This window comes from Puma concolor, chromosome A1 (assembly GCF_028749965.1).
Source record: "Puma concolor isolate L17-30 chromosome A1, mPumCon1.1.hap2, whole genome shotgun sequence".
Lineage (NCBI taxonomy): Eukaryota > Metazoa > Chordata > Mammalia > Carnivora > Felidae > Puma > Puma concolor.
This window is the reverse complement of record NC_141667.1, coordinates 59,685,803-59,713,120: the sequence shown is the minus strand read 5'-3', so window position 1 is coordinate 59,713,120 and position 27,318 is coordinate 59,685,803. Positions and strand designations below refer to the sequence as shown.

Genomic DNA, 27,318 nt, shown 5'->3' with positions numbered 1-27,318 from the left:
GTATGTGTGTGTGTTTACTTTATGCCAGGAGACCTCATCAGCATCATTAGGTACGATCTACCACCTATCTCCATTGACACACACTCAGCAAAAGCAAAATGAGGATGTGTCCATTCTCCTCTATTCCTCCGCAAGATAGGGTGAATTTATTGTGTGTGACAAGCTACAAATATTGAAACAGGAACACAGTCTCTTGGCCCCTTTAGATACTCTCCCCAACTCTCACACTCACCCTGCTGGGAGGGGTTTTTAGGACATGATAGAGAAGAGAGAAAATGCAGTTAAGCAAACAGTACTGGAGGGAGGGATGGGGCTGATAGTCAATAGGGGATGCAGAAGAAAGTTTCTGGCCAAAAACCGAAGCAGGATAACCTGTCAGTTTCAATACCACTGGAAAAAAACTTAAAGGAAAATGCAGTTGAACGCATCTCATAATGTTCCTGAAAAAGAGATATATTTTAGTGAACCTCAAAAATCAGAGACAGAAGAAACCTCAATTGTTTCATTTTAAAGATGGGTACTCTGAAACCTAGAGAGGAAACAGGACTTTCCCAGGACCACACTGAAATTCAGTGGCTGATCGGGGTGCTTGGGTGGCTCAGTTGGTTGAGCGTCTGACTTCGGCTCAGGTCATGATCTCACAGTCCGTGAGTTCGAGCCACACGTTGGGCTCTGTGCTGTTAGTTCAGAGCCTGGAGCTTGCATCAGATTCTATGTCTCCCTCTCTCTCTGCCCCTCCCCCACTCATGCTTTGTCTCTTTCTCTCTCAAAAAATGAATAATCGTTAAGAAATCAGATTCTATGTCTCCCTCTCTCTCTGCCCCTCCCCCACTAATGCTGTGTCTCTTTCTCTCTCAAAAAATGAATAAATGTTAAAAAAAATTTTTTTTAAAAAGAAGAAGAAATTCCATGGCTGAGCTGAGACTAGAATTCTCACTGTTCAAAGTTCAGTAGTTTTCTGGGACACAGCATCACCAGTGTAAGCCTAACTTAGCTAAATTGAACTAAGTCATCCACATGTACACTCGTCTCTGTGGCCACAGAAACTAGCAAAAGCTTGTGTCCAAAACTCACCCAAATTCTTATGGCTTCTCATTTTAGCTCTCCTTCCTCTTGGTCCTTGGCCAGCCTATCACAAGACACACATATCACTTCCCTTCTGACTCCCAAGCTGATGCTGTCAAAAAAAAGCAGGAAATAACTGAAAGATATATGCTGGTAGAGAACAGGGTATGTACATTTTTACAAAACCAGCGGGTGAATCATATTAGATACTGAACACTCTTTGAAGCCATGTCTGATCAGAAATCATGATTCTCACCCAATAAAATTGTGGGCAATCAGGACCATTTAAGAGTATCTACAGCTCCATATGGGATGGAATGACAAGAGGGGAAAAAAAGAGGAAAAAAAGGTTAAGTCTACCACTCATGGTTCAGAGATCAGGTCAGATATTGGGGAGCTCAGAAAAATGTTTCTATAAAAAATATAAATAAAATTATATTTCTAAACGACAAATGTGAAAACTGGGGTCACAATAACAGAAAATAAGGAACCACAAAGTACCAATTAAACTTGAGGTCCAATCCCAAATAATTACTTTAGGCAAACAGTGTAGATAATCTTTCTTCATCTTTACAATAAGGATAACAACAGCAATCATAGATGTAGTCATCGCTTACAGATCACTACCCATATGACAGGCAGCGAGTTAACTACTTTATATCCCTTCTTTCATCTAACCCTCATCTAATCCAACCCCAAGGAACATAGACATCATTATTTCCAATGAGACTCAGACAGATGAAGTAATTTGCCCAAATTTATTGCCAAGGTATGGGACCAAGATGTACATTCAAGTCTGCAGTTCTTAATCATTATATTTCAAAGGGTGGTTGTGAGGATTACATTTAAATTTAATTTAATTTAATTTAATTAATTAATTTATTCTTATTTGAGAGAGAGAAAAGGCACGAGTGGGGGGGGGGCGGGGAGAGACAGAGAGAGACAGAGAGAGAGAGAGAGAGAGAGAGAGAGAGAATCATAAGCAGGCTCCATAGCAAAGCAACACGAGGGCCTGATTCCAGGACCCAGGGAACATGACCTGAGCCGAAATCAAGAGTGGGATGCTCAACCAACTGAGCCACCCAGGCACCCCTAAATTAAAATTTTAAAAGTAAGCTCTCAGTACTTGCTCCTGGCAGTTTGTGTCCCTTCCTGTCCATATTTACAATCCTTGTCTCATCCTCCATAAGAGAGGGGCAATAAAGCTCAATCATCCATTGGCAACTCTCAGACCATCTGTTGCCAAAGTCACTGAATTCCTGGTCAGCTTACTGGCGGACAGAGGTGGAGGGGAGGCCAGGAAAAGATGCTGAATGCCATCCCTTCCTGTTCCAGCTAGAAGACTCAGAAAATAGGGGGCATTGAGAAAGGGGTCTCTGGCTTTGCTGTGAGAACTGGAAAATCTAATTTTCTTCTCTGGAAATTTCCCCCTTTGGAAAGAGGAAGCTGGACTGCAGGGCCCCTGAAGGGACCACGGAACTGTGGCAAAGAGCACGTGTTTCCCAATTTATTTAACTCCTCAGGTCCCACCCCATCTTCAAAATGGTAGACAATAAAATAATTGTAGGCAGTTTACAAGGTTGCTCAATCGAACTAAATAATTCCACAAAAAGTGCTTAGCAGAGTGCCTAGGACATGGTACGCATTCCATAAATATTAATTATTATTTTTATTGCTATTATTAGTATTCCAACCCCGTAACATTTGAAGTGTCTCTTAAGCCAGAGGGTCCCGTTGTGAATGACTTTAATTTACAAATGCATTCAACGGTCTGCCTAAAGAGCGGCTCTACAGCCCTGTGTTTAGTGCTTTCCACCGCCCAATGACCAGGTTTTCTACCTCCAGGGGAAGGCTGCGACTTACACAACAGCCATGACAGTACCTGCACAGACATAGTACCCTTCCCCTTCTTTTCCAGCCGCGGGGTGAAGCCTGAGCCCCAGACTTCCGCAGCCCGCCCAACTCAGCCACCATTGGTCGCCTCCTCGCTGGCGTGATTAAGGCCCCGCCCCTTCTCTCTGGGACCACGCTGAGGCGACCTCCGGAAGCGGAGGGGCCTCAGAGGAGGGACTGCGATGCAACCTGGGCTTCGTAGTCCGACTGGAAAGCTGCAGCCAGAGACCGGGGCATCGCCATCCGGAGAACTACCATCCCCAGCAGCCGGCGGAGAGAGGAGGGGCTGGCGTCACGTGGGCGCTCGGCCTGGGCGGGCTATTTCTCAGTGCGGCGGCGGCGGCGGCGGCTCGGGGGACCGGGGCCTTTTGTTTGGAGCGGCTGCGGGGGGGCCCCGGAGCGGCGAGGCCCGAGGCCTTCCCCAGCTCGCTCGGTCCCGGCACACCCTCGAGGGGGTGGGGAGGCCGCCCCCTGGGCCGGGCCTCGCCTTAGGCGCCGCCGCCCCGCCCCAGGCCCGCCCCGCCCGGCCTGAGGGGAGGAACCGGCCGGGCCTTCCCGCGCGGCCGAGACACCTCCGGAGTCGACTCCACTACCCCCCGTGCTCCGGACCCGAGGCTGCCTTTGGTTCCTTAGGCAGACGCCATGAAGATCAAGGATGCCAAGAAACCCTGTAAGATGGGGGCTTGGGCCCCCCGGGTTGGGAGAGCACTTTGGGCCCCGTGTAGAAGCGCCTTAGCGGAGCGGCGTTGTTCCCAGCCCGTCGGCCCTCGCAGGCGCCCGGCACGGGATGGGGGGGCGGAAGGACCATTTCAGCATCGGGGTTGAGGCTCCCTCTTCATTCCCCTGTGAGCGCGTGACGAACGCCTGCCGCCTCCTGGCCCTTTCCTCCCACTTCCTTCTCGAGATCTGGAAGGCACTTGGGGGAATTTTTGATTCGGGTTTTGCCAGACCAGACGGGAGCTATCAGTCCGCTGCCCCAGCTGGCTCTGAAGTCAGGTTGAAAATGGGTGTCATTTGCGCAGGGGCATTTACCGCCTCCCCCCCCCCCCCTTTTTTTTTTTTTACTGATTTCTGAGCTTCCAGCATGTGTCCTTGAAATCCTGGTGTGTTCCTGGGAGTTGTCACCGCTGTTACAATTAAAGCCTTTTTAAAACACGCCTGTAACCTACCAGCGGGTAATTGCTTTGGCTTGTTTTTGTTTAGAATAACAGCTAGATCGTGTTTGCTTGGAAAAAGAGACATAAAAGGATGAAAATCATAGGTATTCCCGCCGCTCAGGGCTAACCACTATTAATATTTTGGTGAATACTCAGATTTTTCTACGCCAGTATATATGTGCGAACTTTTTAATGAAACATTCTTTCCCATGTTTTAAACGAGCGTATCAACTTTCATTTGCTTCCTTTTATTTTTAGCCTTTTAAAAACCTTTACTCCTGTAAATAGCTTATTTAATCATTCATTGTGATTTCATACTAAGTACATTCTCCCAGAGCAACTAGGAATGTGGGGATGCATGCTTATTTCTTAGAGTTGTGTTGATAGTTCACAGTTTTTAGTGTCTCAAGTGATAAAACGGAGCACTGACACCTTCCCTTCTGGCCCATCAGGGTTCTTGTTACCTCAAGGGAGAGGCAACTTACTGCAGCACTCTGAAAACTATGGATTGTTATTTAAACGTGAGATAATTCATTCTTAATGTTACTGGTGAGGAAATTGAATTTATTTAGCCCCAGAGTAACTTTTCCAAGGCTATGCCAACCAACTCTGCTAATGAGGCTCAGGGCCCTAAGTGAACTCCTAGTCCAGTGTTCTTTTTTCTGCACCCATAGGGCATAGTTTAGTCTAAATACTTAAACACAAACCTTTCTGACGTGGTGATTTTATCTGCCTGATGAAGAAAATGTGTATTTTAACGATTTCTTGTGATCTTTAAAGAGTACTTACTCAAGGGGTCTATAGAATAGTGATGGGAAGGTTTAAATGACAGTTAATAGAGAACCAGTTTTAATTTTCTTTACATTTGCTGAATTAAACTAACCTTGAACAGATGCAGTAACGTCGAACACTTGGACATGTTCCTTTAACACATACATTTTCCCTGCTTGTCTTAGAAGTTCCATTTGGTAAAATGAGTTGAACTTTGACAAGCTCATATTCTCTTAGGGTATTTTCTTTTTGCCATGATGCTGATGTGATTTGTTAGATTTGGGCACACTTGTAATCAGGTATGAATGCTGCCTCTGTCAAAGGTGCTTCAGCAAAGATAATACGTAAAGGTTTATAAAATAAACTAAGTTGAGAAAGGAGCACCTGTTTTTTAGAAGTTGCTTATTACTGCTTAGGGGACAGTGCTGAAAGAGTCATGCTGAAACACTAGTCAGTTAATCGGATTTAGAAGTCTAAAGTGACATTTCCCGTTTCTTATATGTAAAAGGTGACTTTGCTGCTTCCTCAGTTCTTCACTGGGAAAGTAAAGAACATCTTGTTTTTGTGTGGGGGAAGTATTTCAATTATGAGCTATAAATATATAGAACTAGAAAGTGTCATTTCTGACGTTTCAAACCACTCCGATTAGGGAAAGATGTATTTGTGTTGTTTTTGAGTACTTGTATAGGGTTTTTTTTTTTATAATTATAAACTAAGTGAGCACTTCCTATGTGTAAGGCACTCTTTACATGCATTGCAGCATTAAACAAGTGGCTTTAGCTTCACACTCTTACATTCACCTAAGGGTTAGAAAACATTGCTTTTAGATACAACACTAATATATTACAGGGTTAGAAACCAAATGCATGTATTTAACCAGAAAGTGAGAAAAAGAATCCGTTTCGTCCTCTAGTTGTATAAGGTTAGTGTTAATTCAACTCCAAGGGAAGGATGAAGTCAAACATGAACCTCATGACAAATTTTTCTAGTGAAAATTTTTCTAGTTTTCTATGAAAACCTGAAAAATGGCAATGTTTGCTTGCTTTGCCTTATGTTTTTCACACTGCTTAAGTATTAGATGTTAAAAAGCCAATCACGGGTTCCTCTCTACCTGGACTGACCTGGACTGATCTCTTAAGATATATTCAGTCTTTGTTTTGCTTACCTTTGTGACATGAAGCCTGATTAACAAGGGGACAGTAAAAGATAAATTTTTTTAATTTGATGAGATAAAGGTTTTTGAATCTCTGCTTTGCTAACCGAACCTGAAGCTTTTGTCAAGACCAGAGAGAAGTATATGGCATATATGTGTAGTTTGGCCTGTTTGTAAATTGAATCATTGTTTAACAATTATCACTTCCAGTAGATAATAAGGTACAATTTAATATGATAGTTTCTAACATTCCCTTAGATGTACCTAATTTACCAAAGGGAAAAAAAAAATCTTACGTGATGCTTTTCTAAGGAATTGTGACACTGAAGGTGTGAAGGTGATTATTTTCTTAGTCTATTTTGAAACACCAGCATTTTTATTTGGAGTGATTATTGGGAAGAGCAAAATGTCTTTTTTATCCAAGAAGTTGAAGCATACTTGGAGTTTACCAGTGCACATTCCCATTTTAGAATTTTGTTTCTTAAAATAATCTAATGTCTTGAACATTTTCATCATTTGGTTTCTCTTTCTGCTAAAGAATAATTAAATCCTAATTTGGCATAGGATCCCTTTGGGCTGAAATCTGCATGGGGCCAGTAGCAATTAAATGGTTTGATAATGCTTCTCTTCCACCCCTTTACAATGCCTAGCAAGACACCAAACTCACATAACACAACTTACTAGAAATTAACAGTTTGCCCTGTGGCTAGATGTCTCCTGCTGTTTAATCATTTCAAAAGGTGACTGGACATGCAGGTTTCTTCATTCATGATCCACCCTGGTAAGGAAGATAATTCTTGGTAGCACTTTATGCTTATGGTAGTCCTGGATATTTTTGTTACTTACAGGGAACTAATGGCAGCTCTTTTAGGCTTGGCTGAGAAATAGACTAGGAACTATTATTTTTTTGAAGTCCAGGTAAATCACAGGAGATTCTAGGAAAGTCTGGGGAAAGCAATGCATATTTGCCATCATCAAAGTACGTATTTGTATTTATGGAGTGTGTGCTTTGTTTTTTAAATGTGTGTTTTGATTCATTTTCTTTTTTTACCTTGGCAGTGGAGAGTTTAATTCTCAAAGAATAAAAAAATATTTAGCTTATATGCAGTAAGTAGGCTGCTCATGCACTGGTGACCTACTTTTAACCTATCCCTTGGCTAAAAGCAACAAAGCTATAGGTATAGATACTTGCCTGACTTTTTAGAAAACTGATATTTTTATTACCTCATAAGCTATTAGTGGACCTGTGGTTCCACTATAATAACCTTATATTTGCTTCATGCTTTCATTGCAAATAAAGTTTGAGTTCCATGATCCTTTCCCCTCCTATTTTGGTCAGTGAGAAAATGTTTTTTTGTTTGTTTGTTTGTTTGTTTTTTTAATGTACTGAACAATGTAAAGATCAGATATTTGACCACTTACTAAATGATAGGAATGGGTCATAATTAAGGATTTGTGTTTTCTGTGGTGCATGCCTGGCTGGATCAGTTGTTAGAGCATGCAGTTCTTGATCTCTGGGTTGTGAGTTCCAACCCCATGTTAGGTGTAGAGATTACTTAAAAAATAAAATCTTTAAAAAGAAAGAAGAAGAAGAAGAACTTGTGTTTTCTGTGTTCTTACTCTCTTCTCCATACTTTTTGAATGTGATCCTCCCCACCTGCCCACATAAGGAAATGAATTCCAGAATTCTGCTGAGTTGAAAGGCTCACTAATACCAAAGGTGGCTGTTACCAGTTGTTGTTTTTTTTGTCAGTGGCAAGGCTGAGTTCTCTTTCAGTATCTACCTTTCTGATTTTAAGAAGAGAATTACCATAAGTGAGATTTACTAAGAAATAGAGGGAACATGTTATGTTCTAGATTGCACATGATGATGAGTGAGAAACTCATCATTTACAATCTAGTTACCCTTCCTTTAAGAACAGACATCTCCTAGGCTAGATGTGAGATGAATCTTGAGCTTTTTGCATTCATAATTTTAAAAGCCTACCTCTAGGCAATAACCGTTAAAGAAATTACATAGTTCTTCCAACTTAATCTGAGGTATTTGGAAGAACCTTCTGTTTCTTTAGTGTACAAAAGTGGCTACACAAAGATTTAAAATTGAATGGTAGGTGTGCCTGGAAAGCTCAGTTAGCTAAGCTTCTGACTTTTGACCTCAGCTCAGGTCTTGATCTCCCTGGGCTCCATGCTGGGCTTGAAGCCTACTTAAAAAGATAAAATTGAACGGTAGTACTCTGTTTCATAAATTTGTCGTTGTTGATGGTTGTTAGGTCATACATGTTTTATATTCTTCAGCAATTAATGTAATTTAAAAGAAATAAGGGATTTGGTATACTGTAATAATAAAACAGCTTTGTTTACAAATGTTTTTTACTTTCTGTGTGGAGTTTTCCTTTTCAGATAGGACAAGTTTGGTTGTTTCATGCAAATAGATCAAGAAAAGCCTTTTAAAAGAAGTGAAAGGTTTTTGTTTTTCGTTATCATTTTAATGATAATTACACCTAAACAGTCATTTTCTGTCTCTGAGAAAGAACTGGTTAACACTTTCTTGCACCCAATCCTGTTTCATTCACAAACAGGATTTCATTCTGTGAGCCTTTCTGTTGCCTACTCCACAGTTCCGTGTTTTGGAATTGGCCATTGCCCTTTGGGGTCAAAAACCTTAGTGCTAACCACACAGGTTTAGAAAAGTAGAAAGTTTCTTCCTCCCCAGTATTTTTATCTGTAAACTTCAAATATCTTCCTAGGCAGTAAGTAAGGTTCTTTTAAAAATTATGGTTTCATGTAAGAATTAAAAGTTCTTCACGTAAGTGTTAATTGGTTTTTTTTTTTTTTTTTTCTTTCAAGAATGGCAGTGTTCACTTATTTATAAGCCTGGGAGTAGGCAGGGACTTCTGACTAAAAATAAAAATAAAATGAACTTTCAACTTGGTAATGTTTCAGCGTTACAGTTTGCGTGGAAGTAACATTTTTATTTGTATATTTTAACACCTGACAAAGGCATAGAAAGAAAGACTATAAACTTAAACAACTTTTAAAGTATTTTGAACTTTGGAAAATAAAAGCTTTTAGCTCAATAAAACTCACCTTGTAGAAACTTTTCTATCCCAAAATATACTTTACATAGCAGCAGTGATTTGCACACCCACCCCCATGAAATCTAGAATCAAGCATCAATCAAATCAATCATTTTGGTTATATAATCTCAGAAGCATTCCTATGTTTTATCTAATATCCATTGAAAAGTGTCCTAACTGCATATCTGTTCAACAGTTTGGGAAAATTCTGAAGGCATCTCTGATTTATTGGATCAGTAAAGCTACTCTGTATTGTCTTCTTTTAAGACAAACAGTTGCTGTGAATATCCCCTTTGTAACTGTTAGTATTGCTACTTCCTAGTAGGGATTGAAAAATTGAGAAACTTTAGCCTGTTTCTTTTACTACATCTTAGTTATTTATAAAAACATAGGCATAAAAGCATAATGCCTCTTTGGGGTCTTACTGCCACCCAGATTATGGTCTTACATCATTTTACAATTTTTTTAAAGAAGTTTCTATTTTAAGATTGTCTTTAATGTAGACCTATATCTGCAACTTAGGTTTCCAATACAAAAACAGGCTAGAAAGAAAGAAAAGTGAGCTCTTTCTCCAGAAAAAGATAAGAATTACACTTCCTCATATTTAATATTAATTTCAGTAAATGTAAAATTCTGTAATGGAGAAATATATAGAATCCTATCTTGCTGAATTGTATGTTCCTGGTTTCTAATAGTCACACATAACAAAAACACTAATATTTAAGAAACAGAATTTTAGAGGGAACTAGTCGTCTTTGACAACTTATACATAAAAACCTGTTATATATTTTATTCTGAGGCATTTTGTAATGTATGTATTTAAATATTAAATTATTTTGAGTATCATCTTGTTTAAGAGATGAATAGAGATGAATAGAGAGAATAGAAACAGACCTTAAAGAAACTTGGATTCAGAGAAGTTAATGGCTTTTCTAAAGTCATATAGTCCAGTTAGTGAAAGACCACCAAGTCCCAACTTACCTACCCAAATGATAGAACTGGCTGCCCACATATGCCCCAGGTAGACTTATCTTCAATATTATTAACAGCTAATTTTATTAACCAGATGTACCAAAGAAACCTAATGCTTAATGAGAAAGAATAAGATTTCTTTTTAAGGAGGTACTTTTACCTTGGGTTACTTGAAGTAATTATAGGGCAATTTTACTATGTTAAAATGTTACTAGAAACATTATCAAGTCCTAGGTGGTGACCTATTTATTAAAACAGAATTGTTCCAAATTTTTCCTGATCCCCTGCGGAATATGGTAAGTATTTAATAAATGAAAAGGAATGCCTACCTGACCAGGAATTAAAAGGCCCTGGACCAGCTCTAAGCATCCTATGTTACAGAGTTTTAGAAAATATACAAGTAATGCTTCAAATGGAAAAAGTTGAGTTGCACATAGAAGATGCATCTTACCCCAAAAATATTACTGACTGCATGATTCAGAGTAAGCGAAATTTGTGGCTAATTAACTAGTTTCTAACTAATTTGTGTTTCTAAAACCAATGTAGGTAAAGTTATTACTTTTTTTAATCCACAGCTTTCCCATGGTTTGGCATGGACATTGGGGGGACTCTAGTAAAGCTCTCCTATTTTGAACCTATTGATATCACAGCAGAGGAAGAACAAGAAGAGGTTGAGAGCTTAAAAAGTATCCGGAAATATTTGACTTCTAATGTAGCATATGGATCCACTGGTATTCGGGATGTACACCTTGAACTGAAGGATTTAACACTTTTTGGCCGAAGAGGGAACTTGCACTTTATCAGATTTCCAACCCATGACCTGCCTACTTTTATCCAAATGGGAAGAGATAAAAACTTCTCAACATTACACACGGTGCTATGTGCTACAGGAGGTGGTGCTTACAAATTTGAAGAAGATTTCCGCACAGTAGGTATCTGTTACTCAAAGCCAAACATTGATACCCATTCTCTTTAATTTTTAAAACATGAGTCTAGGTTTCCTTCCATCTTACATGTTTCTTAGATTAGTTGCCCCTGCTTGGATACAGAGGAAGTTTATATTCATGACAAGCTTTTCATCTGGGACACGTTTTTGGCGGTGGGGGGTGGGGTGGGAGGGGGCAGAGGGAGACAGTCTCAAACAGGCTCCACTCTCAACGTAGAGCCCAACATGGGGCTCCATCTCATAACCTTGAGACCATGACCTGAGCCAAAATCAAGAGTAAGACATTTAACCAACTGAGCAACCTAGGCACCCTTCTTTTGGGGCACTTAAACACCTTTATAGACTGAGTAAAAAATCACCCAGATTTGGCCTTATTGTACATGATGTTTGGTAAAACCTGCGAGGTTTAGGGACTGTTACAAAGCTACAATAAGAAGAAATTTCAGTGAATTTGGTAGTGTACGAAGCCAGGTATAAGTGGGGTTTGAATTATTTTCACTATTACCGTCCTGTGTTTGCATTGCTCTTTGTTATTACTCATATAGCCCTCTCTCCTAGGGCCATCCCCCTCCCCCAAAGAAAAACAGCTGAAGCCAGTGTCTTTTGACTAGTAGACATCTGAATGAAAGTCCCTATTACCTCCTTTTCCTGATTTTATCTGTCAACATTACCATGGTCTTGTCTCAAAGAGTGCCATTTGGAAATGGCAAATGTAAGCATTGATTTATGTGCTAGTGGGGGTTTGCCAAGCTTCTAGTTCTTTCCATTAGAGTAAAGATTAGAAAGTTGGCATTTGGGGCTACTGAAATTTGTTTTCTGTGAAAATATGCAAGTGGACCGTTTAATTTCTTAAATTTATATAGGAAAAATCTTAATAGAACATAAGTGATCACTTACATGGCTCATATAACATAAGCCCCTTAAACTTTGGGATAGTTTAAAAGTCTAAATTTTATTAATTCTTTTATTTTGATGGATAATACTGATTTGTTTTCAATTTATTGAATAATTTGAACATAAATTTCATAAATTTGAGACCAGTTTGCTTGGACATGAGATATTTGGTGTTTAATATTCTTACCAAAAGCAGTGTCCTTGATGCCAGCTTTCATTTCACCTGGCCACTATCAATATTTTCTAGTGATGAAGTTCTGTAATAACTTTCCTGTTGATGCTCCATCATTTATTAAGCTAATAATTGAGCATGTAGTATATGTCAGGTATTATGCTAGACACAGCTCAGCTGGAAATAAGACACAGTCTTAGCCCCTAAAGAATGTAGTAGTCTAGACCACACAAATGATTTAAAAGTAAAAGTACCGTGTCTGATAATTAACGCTATTGCTGTGAAAAACAGTGCCACGGGAACACCAGAGTAGTGTGGTACCTAACAAGTTCTGGATAACGAAAGCTTCCCAGAGAAGTGATCTCTAAGCCGAGATTTTATTACAAATACTTTATAACATTCTTTACTAACCTGAAGTAAGTTTAATAATTTCAAACTAGTACTCAAAGTATAATATAGAGACAGGAAATGAAGTTATTTATATATTGGTAGATTTCTCTAGTAGGATCACATAAAAGGGGCATAATGAAATAGTTAGATACTGGCACTTAGATATACATTCACCGTAAATTCTAAAGCCACAAATGCTAACAGATTGATATGGAAGTCCAGTATTTCCTCAGTTTATATAATGGTTGCATTCCTAGCAAATTTAGTGTATATATATTAAAACCATATAAAGAATATTTTATGTTTACATAGGCATGGATAATTATAAACAAATTTTCCTACTGCTACCTACAAAAATGTCTGTCAGAACAGTGAAAGATAGAGCAGGAATGGGATATTTCTTTGTTTTGCACAACTGCCCCATTCACTGGAGTTGTGCCCCACTCATTTGCACAACTGCCCCACTCATCTGACATCACAAGTCCCTGCCCATTAAATGTTAGTTTGGTTCTTTTCTCCTCTCTATCTTTGTGAAAACTGAAAATCCCCACAAATACCTCCAGAGGTAATTCTTTTCTCCTCTCTATCTTTGTGAAAACTGAAAATCCCCACAAATACCTCCAGAGGTAATACCACCATCACCAAGAATCATAGGACTAAGAGATGTTGACACAAAACAAGTGGAAATGTATAGATGATTTTGAAGTTTTATAAAGTATGTGAAAATTATACAGTGCATTTGAGTCAAATATTTTTAATACTGTCCCTTGTTCACTTTGTACAACTTTTTTGGTGTTTTTGTTTTTGTTTTACAGATTGGAAACCTCCACCTGCACAAACTGGATGAACTTGACTGCCTTGTAAAGGGCTTGCTGTATATAGATTCTGTCAGTTTCAATGGACAAGCAGAGTGCTATTATTTTGCTAATGCCTCAGAACCTGAGCGATGCCAAAAGATGCCTTTTAACTTGGATGATCCCTATCCACTGCTGATAGTGAACATTGGTTCAGGAGTCAGTATTTTAGCAGTCCATTCCAAAGACAACTATAAACGAGTAACCGGGACAAGGTAGTAACCTTTTTGTTCTTATTGCAGCATTCATGTTGTTTTATACACAGAAGTTGTGAACTCATATTAATGCCAGCCTTTAACATGTATTTATGCAATAGAAAAAAAAGGTAGATGTGTAAGTGAAGTTAAAGTGTTATAGATTATTTTGTTTCATAAGGTATGTGTGTAAAGACTCAAACTGAAATCATTATTTATATTTGCTTAGCAACAGTTGGCACTAAACTTTCCACAATTGTAAGAGGGAATTTTTATCTGGAATGATTCCAGGGACTTTTTTATTTTCCAAAGCATTCTTCTCTCCTTTCACTATTTTGTAGATATATTTAAGCCTAATGCTTGACACTGGTTAGCTTGCATGCTGATTGGATTAGATTCATATTTAAGTGTTGTGTTAGACAACATTATGATAATTCTTATAGGATGAATTGAACATAAGCTCTTTATGGAATAACATTAATGTTCCAAATATCCCAGTGTTTTCTATAATGCCTGAAGTATTGTGAAATGAAATTTTTAAATTGTCCTTATGATTCTGATATATACTTTATCAGCTTTTAAGGAGGGTAGAGACTCCTTTTTATTTGAGGAAGAAAGATTTTGGGGTTTATGAAAAATACTCATTTCCATTTTAAAGTAGTGCTCTTGGGGCGCCTGGGTGGCGCAGTCGGTTAAGCGTCCGACTTCAGCCAGGTCACGATCTCGCGGTCCGTGAGTTCGAGCCCCACGTCAGGCTCTGGGCTGATGGCTCAGAGCCTGGAGCCTGTTTCCGATTCTGTGTCTCCCTCTCTCTCTGCCCCTCCCCCGTTCATGCTCTGTCTCTCTCTGTCCCAAAAATAAATAAACGTTGAAAAAAAAAATTAAAAAAAAAAAAAAAAGTAGTGCTCTTATTAAAGTGATACATAATATTTTTGTTCGTTTTAATTAAACTGCCCCCCTCATGGAGCTCAGACTCACAACTCTGAGGGTCACATGTTCTGACTGAGCCAGCCAGGTGCCCCTAAGTGATCCTTAAATTAGTATTTTATATCTATGGTGGCTAAAAATCTACCTCTTTTGTGATGCTCTATGCCAGAGAATTACAGGGAAGTATTACTGCAGTCAATTCTAAAAGAAATTAAGTCTGGTTAACTAAATTCCAGCAGTGACCAGGAATAGAGTCTGTTAGAAATTGAGGTGAAACTGAGGAACAAAGGTTTTGATTTTAGGGGTTAGACATTTCATTTTATCAGCATATCCAAAAGAATAACAGAACCAAGTAAATTTCTGGCATTAACATATTGACCAGACTGACAAAAATTTTCTCACCATATTCATTTCTGGGTCACATTAAATGCTTACGTATCACAGTGAATTGATTTCAGCCTTGTCAGACCAAGTAAGTAGACCTTTCACTAAATCATTTCCTGGAAACCATTTAGAGTTACAAATTTTCTCCTTTTAATTCATATAGTAATTTTTAACATTTAAACTGTTTTTTCACACACATAAAAGCATTTATTTTTTGGCAATTACAAAGTGTAAGGAATTGGTAAAGATAATAGAAGATATAAAATATCTCTTCCATCCTCATGATGCTTCCACCAAGTGATTATCTTTCCCTTTGGTTTATTTCATCTGACAAATTTGGCTTTGCTAGGCATTTTTCTTACCTTCATTATGTTGATATTTCAGCACTTGGCATTAGCAATATGTTCTTTCTTTGTGTTTGTTGAATATATGAATACTCTCATTTTTACTTTGGAAGAAGAATACAGTGTATAAATGTAACTTACCCAGTTTTATTTTCTTTAGCCTTGGAGGAGGTACCTTTCTGGGTTTATGCTGTCTGTTGACTGGCTGTGAAAGTTTTGAAGAGGCTCTTGAAATGGCATCCAAAGGTGACAGCACCCAAGCCGACAAACTGGTCCGTGATATTTATGGAGGAGATTATGAAAGATTTCGTCTGCCAGGTTGGGCTGTAGCATCTAGGTAACTTTAATATTTATGTTGTAATGAAAGTTGCCTATTTAGTTTTTAGAAAGCAATATATTAGGAAGTTGTAAGGAGGCTTACTTACTCTTAACCCAGTTTAGGTTCCAAGTTTTGAACATTCATGTAGTTTAAAAATTAGATACACATTAAGAAGTCTCCCAGGTATATACCCTATAGGAAACCATTTTTATTCTTGTGCATCCTTTCAGTTTTTCTTGATGCAAATGTAAATACATATCCTTATCCTCCCCTTACTTAGAAGGTAACTTTCAAAAGGTAATATTTGTATACTACCATACAGCATACTGTATGTACTCTTCATTAGGCAAGATATCCTAGTCTATCTGCTGGCCTCCCACCCTACCTTCATTTCTCTCTCTTTCTCACCTTCTTTTCTCCCCCTTCCCTTTTCCTCTCCCCCCACTTATTAACAGCTTCTTGGTATTTTATTGTGTGGGTTTATCAAAGTTTGTTGGATGTTTTGGTGGTTTCCAGTATTTTGCTGTGTATAGTTCAATGGGTCAGTCAGTAACCTTGTTAACATGCATTATTTTGTACATACCACATTTATCTGTAAGATAAATTCCCAAAAATGTTGATTATCAGCAGAATTGATTTTGTCTTTCATTTCTTTGCAGTTTTGGGAATATGATTTATAAGGAGAAGCGAGAATCTGTTAGTAAAGAAGATCTAGCAAGAGCAACTTTAGTTACTATCACCAATAACATTGGGTCTGTGGCACGAATGTGTGCTGTTAATGAGGTAAAAAAATTAACTATATGGAAAATGTGGATTGAAATTTTATTTATGTACAGCAGGGCTTCTTTATGTTCCTTAAGGAGGTCTCTAGGATTGAGGTTACTCATCTCTGTTAAATCCCAAGGCTCATTAGCTAAATGTCATGTGTACCCACTTATTGTTATTTGTAAAGAAAATAGCAGATAATTCAAATTGGAAGGAGGACAAATAGATATTTATATTTCAAATTTATCTAGAAGCTTTTCCAGAAATATACCACCTAAATCTCTTGAAGATAGAAAATTCTTTTTTCAAACATAGGACATTTTTGAAGTAACTACTGAAAGAGGGTTTGGTTTTGTTTTTTGGATTTTTTTTTTTTTTTTTTTTTTTTGCTGTTAATGTTGCATTTGATTAGCAAAGTGCTTGGAAGTTTTCTTATTGCCTTTGGCTTCTTTACAGTGCTGCCTTGTTGCATATGGATCAAGCAGCATTGTACAGGGCTATGAAGGCATTGAGACTTGTTCTTCACATGCAATTTGAATGATACATACTTACGAAAAGCATAGATTTATCTTGTAGATTTGCCTCACTGTTGGGTTATTTTTATATGAAGGAGAGTAAATACACAGTTCTGCCTTCATGTAATAGATGTATTTGCCCATTTAATTTTTGTAAATATTAAATACTTTAAATGAATTGGAAATTTTGCTTTTTGAGGGAATCCTTCATTTGTTCATTCATTTATTCATTGTGGAGTACCTTGTACCAGGTATTTTTCTAGGCACTAGGGATATATTAGTGAAAAAAACAAAGACCCCTGACTTTGTGGAGCTTCCATCTATTCTAGTGATAGAGTAAATTTTTTAGTATATGTTAGGTAATAAATGCTACTTTTTACAAAAAGAAAACCAAACAAGATAAAGAGAATGGCAGAAGTCAGATTGCTGAGTAGTTTGCTTGTTAAAGGAAGGCTTTATTGAAAATGTGACCCTTGGATAAATATTTAGAGGAGGTAAGATAATCATGCATATTATTCTGTGTTAAAATCCAGAGTTCTAAGTGTCTCAATAACAGTTTAGTAAGTTGGTGGAAAGAGCCACTAACAGGTGTTTTAACCCAGGTTTGGGGAATATTTCACTTTTGGGGGCAGACAATATTCTGGGACCTTTTTTCTTAGCCCTGTAGATCTATCTAGGTTTTCACTGGCCACTTAATAGTAATTAAGGCCATAGCATACACTATCCAAACTCAGTGTGCAAAAATGTATACTCAGAAGTCAATATATTGTGAGAATAGAAAACATTTTGGAGATTGAAACACTAGTTCCTCCATCTAAGATTTCCTTCAAGGTATCTAGGGAACTAAATTAGTGAGTTGCATCTTAGCAGAGAGTAACTTGATGGGTTAGGCAGGGCCAGAGATGCTGGAAGCCTCAAGTTTACAGTGTTTTAATTCTAAACACATTTAAAATACTCTTCCTTGGTTTCTCTTCTTTAATCTCAATAATATTTCTCCAAATTACTTTCTTAATAGGTTATTTATTGGCCATTTTCAAAAACAAGTCTCATCTAAAATCATTTACTAGGGTCTTTCGAGAAGTTTTTTAAAATAGACTATATTTTTTAGACAAGTTTTAACTTCACAACAAAATTGAGTGGAAAATAGAGTTCCCACATATACTCTTGAACCCCACTATCACCCAAAGCCCATAGTTTACATTTTGGCTTACTCTTGGTATATATTCTATGGATTGTGACAAATGTGTAGTGATATGTCCTGAACTAAATTTTAAATATTCAGGATTATGGAGGTATATGTACCAGGAATGTAATAGACACTAAAAAAAGGTAGTGGCTAATTATATTTTTAAGTGGAGATTTTCTAAACCCTACTGTATTATAAAATGTACTTGATAGCTCTTATTTGAGGTCATTTTATTTGTTCTTTTCTTTTAGAAAATAAACAGAGTTGTCTTTGTCGGAAACTTTTTACGTGTCAATACTCTCTCAATGAAACTTTTGGCATATGCACTGGATTATTGGTCAAAAGGTCAACTGAAAGCATTGTTTCTAGAACACGAGGTATGATAGGAAAATGATGTTTTGTGAATTTTAATAGTATGCTTTTTTTATATGCAAGTTTTATATATTGCTTCTTGCTGTGTACTTAGAAGTATAAAACTGCGATTTACTAAATAGTATATTGAGTCCCACACTTCAGTTTGAATTGGGGAGATAGGGGTTACTATAACCCCCATAAAGGTTACATGGCCCATTAATGCAGGCACCCCATTAAGATGGAGTTTCCCACTTCTTCTGACCAAGAGAGAGCAGTATTAGATCTTATAAACTCCTTAAATATTGGGATTGCTTGTGTACTTAGTGGATTTCTTTTGTTAAATTGTTTTCTTTTGTTTTTTTTTTCCTCCCTTGAAATAACAAATATTAAATGTGAACAACACGAAAATATATAATTTAGCAGTGAAAATTTTTAAAATTCTTAATCCTCCCATCACAACCTCACCCCCACCTCCAGAGGTGACCACTGTTAAAATTTTGGAGTTTATTCAAGATTTTTTTCCTATTCTTTCACTACATCCATTTATTCTGATCTGAAAATATCAGTTCGTGTAATATTTTGGGTTAAGTAAATTTACCTTGAATTATTTTGTTTCTGGTCAAGTGGACATATTAATAATTTTAATAACACATATTCAGAGTTTTCCCTTATAAGTGTCTGTTTCATTGTCTCTGCTCTCACCCTGTAGTTGAGAATGGTGTCCTGCTGTGCAGGCTCTGCATGGCATGCTGTATGCTGTGAGGATGACACATGAACAAAAGGAATTGCGTTTGAGGAAAAGGGGCAAGAGGGGTACAGACTTGCAGCAATAACCTTAGAAGCTTTTTAATGTCTAAGAGCAATACTTTAAAAATAGTATTTCAGGGGTACCTGGGTGGCTCAGTTGGTTAAGCATCTGCCTCTTGATTATGGCTCAGATCATGATCTCACCGTCATGAGATCAAGCCCCAGTCGGGGGCGTGGAGCCTGCTCAAAATTCTCTGTCTCTGTTCTTTCCCCGTGGGTGCTCGCACTCGCTCTCGCGCGCTCTCTCTCTCTCTCTCTCTCTCTCTCTCTCAAAAGCACGTATTTCATATTTTCAGATATTAACTGATAACACAAATGGGTAGATTTCCAAATAGATGTTCTTAAATAGATTATAATAAATATCTGTTCCTAATAATGAATATTGTATGCTAATTTAAAAGCTAGACTGCATTAATAATTGTTTTTAAATTATACAGGGATACTTTGGAGCAGTTGGTGCACTTCTTGGGCTGCCAAATTTCAGCTAAAAAGCATCCGGTTTCTCTCTGCTAATAAATGTCATCCAAGAGGAACTGAAAACCAGAGGCATCATTACTGGGAACCAAAGGATAACAGAGTAGCACTACTGCTGTTGATTTTTAAATGTCAGAATGGAAAGCTGCTGAAAGTTGCCATATTAAAAGAGAGCTTGGTAACATGTGAAGTATTTCTAATTGAAATGCTTCCCCTTCTGTATATAACCAGTGTTAAATCCTTAAATGCAATACAGCCTCTGATTCTTGAGCTTCCTCTGAGAAGATTTTCTATTTATTTTATGTAGCCAACATTGCAGTACTGTATGCTCAAACACAAATCTTAAAGTCTCAGAAATGTTTAGCTCCTGAAAATAATTGAATCTGAATAAGTGTGTTCTATGTGTTTTGGTTCCTAGTAAGTGGACAGTAACATACTCTGTATCAAACTTATTGAAATGGCTATCAAAGATGATCATTTTTATGTGATTTTAGAAATGTTAAGGCAATATTAATTTTTCATTATTGTAGCTTTGTCAGCATTTCCCCCGGCCAAAAAAGCACGTTTATGTGATCTTTTCCCAGACATACAAGCTTTTTCAAATGGTATAATTTAATTAGAATACTATTGTTAAATATTAGCCTGAATTTTAAAATGAATCCTAGAAAATGCACATAATTGGTGATATTGCACTTCCTGTATTTTTTAAGTTAATCATTATATTAAAAAATGTTTCATATTTTTTAATTGGAGGCTCAATTACTTATTTGAAAGTCCATTTAATGAAGTCCCAGGACTCTTCTAGTAGAATATGTTTTGCGTGCATTGATAGAAGTCTGTGATCTTTCTGTACCACATTTATCTTGGGCCCAAACTGAGTCATTTCTGTTTAATTAGGTCTGACCATCAAAACTACAGACTTTAATCTATTATGAACAGCAACCAAATCATATTCTAAAGAGATGTGATGGAAATCTGAAATATGAATGGTTTTGAAACTGTAGGAGTCTGAGGCAGTATTACAGAATTCTAAAAAGATCAGTGTTTTACCATTTTGGTAATAGAGGCATTATAGTTTCAAAATTTGTAAGTCCTTTTGCCTTGGAATTTGTTCTCTATTTTGAAGTCATTTTTTATAATGTTACAAATCTTTTCAGATTTTTACTTTGGCAGCAACATTTTGGAGGTCCTGTAGTTCAGCGAATACTCAAGACCATTACTTAATGGTTTACAAAGTAGACTTGGAGAAAATATTCACCTCCTTAAATTACCAGTAAATCTGGATGTACTTGGAAGAGCTTAAAAATTGTGTATATTACAGGAAGAAAGAAGTATTAGTATGTTTTTATAGAACATAATTTTGCTCCATAAAGAACAATTTGCAACAGAGGTGCTGGACATTTCTCCTTATAGTTTTCAAATTTTGTGCTCAAATATTTAAAATTCAGTTTTATTTATCTAAAGACATGAACATATGAGCAATAGGAGTGAATACTTAGAGGAAAAAGCATGCAAGGTAATGTTTTGGAATTTAGAATATTTGGAACTTGGCATTCATGTTCGGTCAGTAAGCCACTCTGAAACCCGACAGTGACTAAACATCTGTGACTTTACTGTTTCCGTTGTTGTGGTTAGATCTTTCTGTCACTACAAAAAGCTACATGTTCATTTTATTTTAAAATTTTGTGATTTGGACATTTGTACAAAAAGTTTTTATTTTTAAATGATAATTTCACATTGTATATTGTGGCAAACTACATTACCAGCTGTAGATTTAGGACTGTGTTTAAGAAAGAAATGGAGGGATGCCTTGCTGGCTTAGTCGGTTGAGTGTCTGACTCTTGGTTTCAGCTCAGGTCATGTTCTCACAGTTTGTGATTTTGAACCCTGTGTCAGGTTATGCACTGCTAGCATAGAGCCTGCTTGGGATTTTCTCTCTGCCTCTCCACCACTCACATTCTCTCTCTCTCTCTCTCTCTCAATAAATAAAAACTTAAAAAAGAAAGAAAAGAAAATGGAATGGTCAGGGTCCATGTAAGTTAATTTGATCAATGCTCTGGTTAATCTGAGAATGTGGTTCATACTTTGTGTCCTTTGAAACTGAAATTTCCTATTAAAATGCATATAAAGTGAACAACCCTTTCAGCACTGTTACTCTTGGCCATTCTCATGTATAGTCAAGAATTACTTGAGTAATAAGAATGAACACAGAGTTGTGATCCAGACTGCCAAGATTATGTTTTTTTAAACATAATCTCATGAAATTCTTTGTAAGCATACAGTGGTAAATAGGTTTGGTTCTAAGCCCAAACAGCATAATGCCTCAGAGCTCTATTTCTATTAGGCTATACTGTTTAAGAACATAAAGTGTGAGCAGTATGTAATTTTATATTTTCTAGCAGGCATATTTAAAAAGTAAAAGAAACAGGTGAAAATCATTTTGATTATATATTTCTTCTTGACCCAGTATATCTGGTATGTTACTATTTCAACGTATAATCAATATAAAATGTTATTTAGGAGATACTGTACCTTTTCTTTTCTTTTTTTTTTTTTTTTTTTACTTTGCCTTCAAAACCAGTGTGTATTTACACTTAATAGCACATGTCAGTTTAGGCTAACCACATTCCAGGTTCTCAGTAGCCACATTTGAGTAGTAGCTACTGTACTAGACAGTTCAGTTCCAGAACCAGCTCTTAAAAATGACCACTATCAAGTATCCATGAAAATTTTATGGATAAGGGCTTTTAAAAGAATACTTGAGAAGGGGATATGGGAAATGTTATTTTTTATGGGAAAAATATGGAACTTTTTAAAAAAATACAGATTAAGAAGTACCTTGTTTGGGCTAGTTTATTTTACAAAGACAAGCTGTATTTCTGACTGTTCCAAAAAATAGCTTACATTGGATCCTGCCATTTCATCATACTGTGTATCATTTTTCCAGTGATACACTGGATAAAGTTGCTCAAGACCCATCCTGACTGGCCTCAACATTCTCCAAAATGTCTATTTCCTTCACTGAAGCAAATTTGAGGATTCCAGTGACTTAAATCCCCTTCCCACCCCCAACCTCATCTACTTGAATTTAGAGAAGACAATTTTAAAGGACGAAAAAGAGACCCTTTTAATTCTTCATTGAGTTGTATATACATGAGAGAATTTTCTTTATAACTTTTGGATTTAATTTTCATTCTTAAAAACTGATAATATTTTCAGATGCAAAGAGCACTATCAGTTTGGGGGCTTGGTAAAGAACACAAGGTCTAGAACTTTCCACCACCAACCCCCTTGTCCCCCCAAAAAAGATTGCCTTTTAACTAGAGACTCTTAGAACTAATGGCCTTCAGTTCTATAACCAGTTTCTCCATAGACCTAGTATTAGACTTGCTTGACTGTCAACAGGGGTATTTATTCCTTGTTCGGCTGCTCTAATTTAAATAGGTGGGCTCTTAGTTTAAATAAATGGCCATTGCCAATAACATATACACGGCAATTGATGGTCTTTCAAAAGGTTCACATTCCTTTGCCAAATATTAGACTCTGTAAAATTCCTGAGCTTTTACTTTTACATGCAAATGTGATTACTGTATTCTAAGTACCAGTTCCTGAAAGTCCATTTCTATAAGAAAAATGATGCAGCTGAAGGGAAAGGTTTTCCTCTATGTCCTGTGGGACTCTTACCTTTGAGAGCAGTCTTGCCGTGATTTCTAAGGTTGCATTCTTGGGTGGAAAGCTTATTAGCAAGTTAATAGTTCCCAGATATCCTTTATAACCACTTTGCTTGTTATATGCAAAAATTTTATATTTTGTTTGGTGTATCTTTTTTTTTCTGTTGAGCACTTTATGCTTTTTAGTCTATTGCATTTGAGAATGTAGCTTAGAAATCCTTTCTTATTTAAAGCCATGTAAAAACAAAGGATAATCACCAGAAAAAATGAGTGTGCATTATTTTGCATTTAACTTACTGGTTTGTGGTATGTATAAACAAAATATTAGAAATATATTGCCTTTTTGTGTAATCCTCTTTGACCTTATTTAAGATGATTTGCCAAGAAATATCATTGGTGTCCTGTTTTCCTAGTAAGTTTATTTTAGTGTGTTTTATTCTAATACTGAAGGAATTCAGCCAACTTTGTTTATATTGTCAGGTAACCTCAGAAAATAATGTGCTTTATCTGTATTACTGCCTATTTTCAATATCTGAGACAGTAGTTGTCTTATATTTTCTACTGAGCCTAGTAATAATCAGCAAAGACCAAAAGAAGTAATTTTTTTCTTCCTTTAAGGTATTTTTAATAGCCTGATAAAAATAATGGTGGCTTGAAAAGTAAATTACCCCAGCTTTTTGACCATATCTAAATTCTGAGTAATTTCCACTTCTAAAAAGTTCAGATGTCTTCTAAAAGCAGTCTCTATTGCTTGTGTTATCTCTTGTGTATTCAGTGGATGTGGGGATCATGATTTGGTATTACATTGGAAATAGTGCCAGCCACTCTTCTAAATTCTTTGAATATTATTTTCTTTCATTGTAAAATGAGGAAATTGATTTGTTACAATGGGAAAGGACACTGTTATCATCAAGATCCTGAAAGACGGTTGCTCCATTCATGGCAGCATTTGGAAACTAAACTCATTTGTTTAGATATTTGGTGTCAATGTTTTGGAGTTAATTTGATTTGTATATGTTGATAGGTACTAGATTCTGGATTCTCACCAAACCAATAGAATGATATTAGGTTTCTCTCATAATGTTATGTTATTGCCTGTAATGGCCAAGTAGATCTATCTTAAAGTAATATAAGAGGTTTTATATATATATTAAAACTGTGTATGTGTGTGCTTTAATCTGTGGAAGTATCAGAAATTTTTATTGAGTTAACTCTAAAATTATGTGGACATTATTAGAACTTTTCCATTGTACAAAAAGAAACATCCCACTAAATTCATGAATGTATGAATATTAGATATATTTGAGATTCTTTAGTGGCCATTGTCTTCAAGTTCTTTCTTTCTGGTCATTGTGAATAGGAACAGATGTGAGATTAACCCCTCCAAGAATTACTTACTGCTTTTGTCAAACACAGTTTGTAGCAAAATGTATAAAACAGTTTTAATTACCTCCAGGTGAGTTGAAATGTCATGTATTCTAGTCATCTACATCTAATATGATGAAGGCCTAAAACACTTTTATCCTTAGAATTATCTGAGGATAATCAAATTGTACATGTGTGTGACAAAATAATGTAGCAGTGAGTTGATCTGGGACTTCAAGTACATGAGTTTGTGCTGAATGATGTGTTTGAGGGGAATTTTTCCCCCCTTAAAAAAAATCTAGAAATCTTTACATTCTGGCTTTTTGTATAGTGAAGAGATTATTTTTCTTTTGTATTGTTAGTCATTTTGCTGCAGCAGCCACTAATTCTGTGTTTAAAAGAACTAAAGTGGAATGTATTTTTCAAAGGAGTGAATGAAGTTAAAATTCAAGGTTTTTAATTATATAAAATATGCAACTAAATTTCAATTCTGAGATATTGCTGGTTTTGTTTTTTGGGTTTTGTTTTGTTTTTTTGCTATTTCTTAACATCTTTCATTCATTGCAGTAACAGTTTCAATAGCTTTGAAAGAACATTTCAACTTTTACATAATTTGTAAAGCATATGTAAGTAATGCAAATAGTTTGAGATAATTTTGGCTTTCCATTGTATCTCTGAATCATGGACATCATATCTGTCACAGTCAGTAGTGATTACAGATAACCAAGCCATTTTGAAATTTACCACTTTTTTCCTGAGGGGCCCTTTTTAGTTTACAACATTTAGAAGCAAAGGGTAACTTTATACATCTAACATCAATATCTTAGTCTCTTGATCCCAAATATAATTAATGGAATTAGGATATAAGTCATATTAAGACAGTTATCATGTCTTTATTTGAGCTTTTTATTTGAACTACATTGAGAGTTCAGCTTTTTAAATAAGTTGAATGGCACTTGTCTTACTTCTGCCCAGTGATTGACCAAATTCTATCTAGATGTTTGTATGTTTGAATTTTACTTACACAAGCCATTTCAGTTTAAGTTGCCTTATTCTGTCACATCGTTCTTGTCAAGTCTGAGCTTTGTCATGTTGGAATTCTTCTAACAATGAATCTGTGATGTAAAAATGTATGATGTGCTACAAATTTTATTCATAATAAACTAAGTTATAGCCTATTGTAACCTATAAAACATTGCTTGTAAATCGTCTAATTTATTTTTTCATTTATGTACATTTTCTTATGTAAATTTTTAAATATTTGTTGTGGCCTGTTCTATAAACATTCTTGTACTCTTCTCCTTAATCCTTATTTGCATGAAGGAAGCTTAGGTTTTGCTTGTTTATATTGGCTGGCAATTAGGCCAACTTCAGTACTTTCTGCCTTCTTTTCTGTAGTTTAACTTTTTCTAGTTTTCTTCATATTCTAAATAAATGTTAAAATCATACTTTTTATTTCCTACTTTCCAAATAAATTCTCTAAGTTGTTTCCTATGTGTATGTTTTTATTATTTCATTTTATATATTGTACTCCCACATTTTCACTGATTAAAGTTGTAGCTGAAATTACCTATAGTAGAATGTAAACTCTGAGAACAAAGACTTGGCAAAGTCTTACCTTTATCCTGAGTAGTTGGCACAGAGAAGGTGTTCAATAAACAATTGTACGGAAAGTGTCTTATCTGTCATGTAAGAAGTAATTGTTAGTTTTTCCCCACCTTCTTCCCATCATTAGAAAGTACAGTTAGTTATTCACAGATGAGAGTCTTAATGACACTGGGTAAAAAATTAAAGATTTCATCTGAGTAAACTTCAAATTAGAGGTGCCCTGGTATCTCTCACACACCAGTAGCCCGTGACCAGCCAAGTTTGGGCACTCACAGACTGCCGAATCAAACCTAGGATTTTACAGGGAATTACAAAGCTCAGAGAAGTCAACTGTACTGTGCCAGGTCACACAGGTGATTATTAGCAGAACTGAAACTAAACTAGTTTTTCTCAGCCCATTCCACTGTTGTTGTTGTTTTAACCCTCTTCCTGTTGGGCAGGTAGCATATAGGAACAGAATGTTATTCAAATAAATTTAAAAATAATTAGGTTATAACATCCAAGTAAGATAGAACAATCAAAATAGAAAAATTAGAACAACTATAAGTACACAAGAAAAACCAGAAAAGGTAAATATCTTCATAAACAATAAAGTATACTAAAATTTGCCAATTGAAGAAGTAATCTGGGTTTAAAGGGAGAAACATCCTTAAGCTTTTTATAAAATAGAATGTCGACTGAAGTGTGAGAGAGGTCAAGACACCATTTTACAAAAAAACCCATTCCCAATGCAGCAACACAATAGGGAAGGATCTCACCACAGATCTTTCTGGACGTGAAGGATTTGTGCCCCCTATCAGGTACTCCAGCCCCTGGGATCTGTACCAGAGAGACAAGCTCCCATAACATCTGGCTTGAAAAAGCAAAAGAGCTGATGTCTAGGGATCCCAAAATGCTATAGGAAATAGATTCCTCTCTTGGGGGGGTTCATACACAGTCTCACTAAACACAAGATGGCCAAAAGCCAAAAGTTGGGGAAGTGCCTGGCAGCAACCCATAAATGAATACCATAGGTTCAGGGGTCCTTCCTCAGGAGTGAGGGGTTCAAGCCCCAAATTGGG

General features: G+C 36.6%; 1 protein-coding gene and 1 long non-coding RNA gene across 8 annotated transcripts in view; one reads left to right on the top strand and one right to left on the bottom strand.

The window, feature by feature from the left end:
* The window catches only part of LOC147584180 (uncharacterized), a 40,588-nt gene extending 37,449 nt beyond the window's left edge, over positions 1-3,139 (bottom strand). For all 6 annotated transcript variants that reach the window (XR_015253271.1, XR_015253260.1, XR_015253299.1 and 3 more), the window contains exons 1-2: positions 2,948-3,139; positions 1,075-1,177 (exon numbers count right to left, since the gene is read on the bottom strand). This is a non-coding gene — a long non-coding RNA (uncharacterized LOC147584180). The remainder of the gene's footprint in view (positions 1-1,074; positions 1,178-2,947) is intronic.
* Positions 3,140-3,265: 126 nt separating this feature from the next.
* PANK3 (pantothenate kinase 3) lies at positions 3,266-26,143 on the top strand. Of its 2 annotated transcripts, none has more exons than XM_025923845.2 (7): positions 3,266-3,628; positions 10,664-11,016; positions 13,306-13,559; positions 15,354-15,530; positions 16,172-16,295; positions 18,230-18,355; positions 19,577-26,143. In XM_025923845.2, exons 1-7 carry the CDS (start codon positions 3,601-3,603, stop codon positions 19,625-19,627), a joined length of 1,113 nt encoding a protein of 370 aa, XP_025779630.1. In that variant the 5' UTR covers positions 3,266-3,600; the 3' UTR covers positions 19,628-26,143. The 2 variants fall into 2 exon arrangements, with proteins under 2 accessions (XP_025779630.1, XP_086568130.1); XM_086712004.1 differs by lacking the exon at positions 3,266-3,628 and adding an exon at positions 3,641-4,133.
* The last annotated feature ends 1,175 nt before the right edge of the window (positions 26,144-27,318 follow it).